At 38.3% G+C, this 1,367-nt stretch overlaps 1 protein-coding gene across 1 annotated transcript in view; it reads right to left on the bottom strand.

Moving 5' to 3' along the window:
• Positions 1–972: 972 nt before the first annotated feature.
• The window catches only part of LOC119833083, a 6,327-nt gene continuing 5,932 nt past the window's right edge, over positions 973–1,367 (bottom strand). The window contains exon 4 of the mRNA XM_038356955.1: positions 973–1,061. Within this exon, the coding sequence (XP_038212883.1) occupies positions 973–1,061 (89 nt within the window). The remainder of the gene's footprint in view (positions 1,062–1,367) is intronic.

Genomic DNA, 1,367 nt, shown 5'->3' with positions numbered 1-1,367 from the left:
TTGCATTAGAGGTTTTATTTATAGCCGTGAAATTTTCACCAAAGTCGTAAGAATATTGTATATTTTATTTCAGTGACATGCTAGAACATTCAAAATAGCAATATCTAATGCGCTCGAGTATTTCCATAGCCATTTTTTTCTTTAAAAAAACATCAAAAAACGTTTCTCCACGCCAGTTTTTTTCTTTCTATTGTCTAATCTACAAATTCCAATAGATTTCCGAGACGCTCGAGTAAATCCCCATTTAGCATCTTGGCCTCCCCTACTACAAAGCGTCTGCCCCTGTAACTCATTTATTGTCACGTCAATATTACGTCCTAAGGCGTGCCACAAAGATAAATGGAAAAAGCAATTGAGCAAAATAAATGAGAATTTTTGCCAGTACAGTGAAAATTTCAATGTTATACCATCAATATCGAAAATCAGTCATAAACTGTTATCGCGTTCACCTCGTGGGGGTGCTGCCAGTTTATGTTATTCGTTATTAATAATAATATCAATAAAATATATATGGACTATTGTTTATTTCGTAAACTGGAACACCAGATGCAGAACCGCAACAGACCACCTACAGTCTAAACTATAAGATATATAAATATTGTGCCATAGCAATAATTGTTACACGTAATGAGCATTTTCGGCTGAGGATATAAATTTGAAGATCTGGAACATCTTATACGGGACTCCAAGAGCTCAGCTACACTATAACATGTACAGGAATGACGTCTTAGTAAACATTGTACAGTCTAATGGGCATTTTTTGTTAACTTATAAAAATGGAAGATTTGAAAGTCGCGATATGGAACTCCAAGAGCCCAGCTATACTATTACATAAATACAAATTATGTCTTAGCAAAAGTTGGCCAGGCTCTTATAATAATCGATTTTCGGTCGACTTATAATAATCGAGATCTGGAACATTTGAAGTAAAATTAATGATATCTGCGGAAATTTGTGAAGAAAAGTATATGTCTACATCTTAAACATTATTTTATTGAAAGTTTCCAATTGTTCGTGGTCGAAGTTCACGCGAACGAAGTCGCCGATAGTGTTGGGGATCACTGCGAATACAGAACACTTAAGCGTTTATGCATTGAATATGCCTCCCTGACTTAATACAAGAAGTAACCGGTTATTTGTACTTAGAACCAAACATTGTAATTAAGTTTATTTCACACGCGATGATAACTCGATGCGGGTATACGTAGAACGAAGCACAAAAACGATAAAGTGACCGTCACGTGATAGCGTTCAGACGACGCCGGAGCGGACAAAACGGAACAAAAGCAACGAGAACGAGACGCGGTCACCTCGGCGAGCAGGTCGTCGGGCGCGTCGCGCGGGCCCTCGGCCGTCAGCAGCGGCGG

The sequence above is a fragment of the Zerene cesonia genome, chromosome 16, assembly GCF_012273895.1.
Source record: "Zerene cesonia ecotype Mississippi chromosome 16, Zerene_cesonia_1.1, whole genome shotgun sequence".
Classification (NCBI taxonomy): Eukaryota; Metazoa; Arthropoda; class Insecta; order Lepidoptera; family Pieridae; genus Zerene; species Zerene cesonia.
This window is presented reverse-complemented; position numbering and strand designations above follow the sequence as displayed.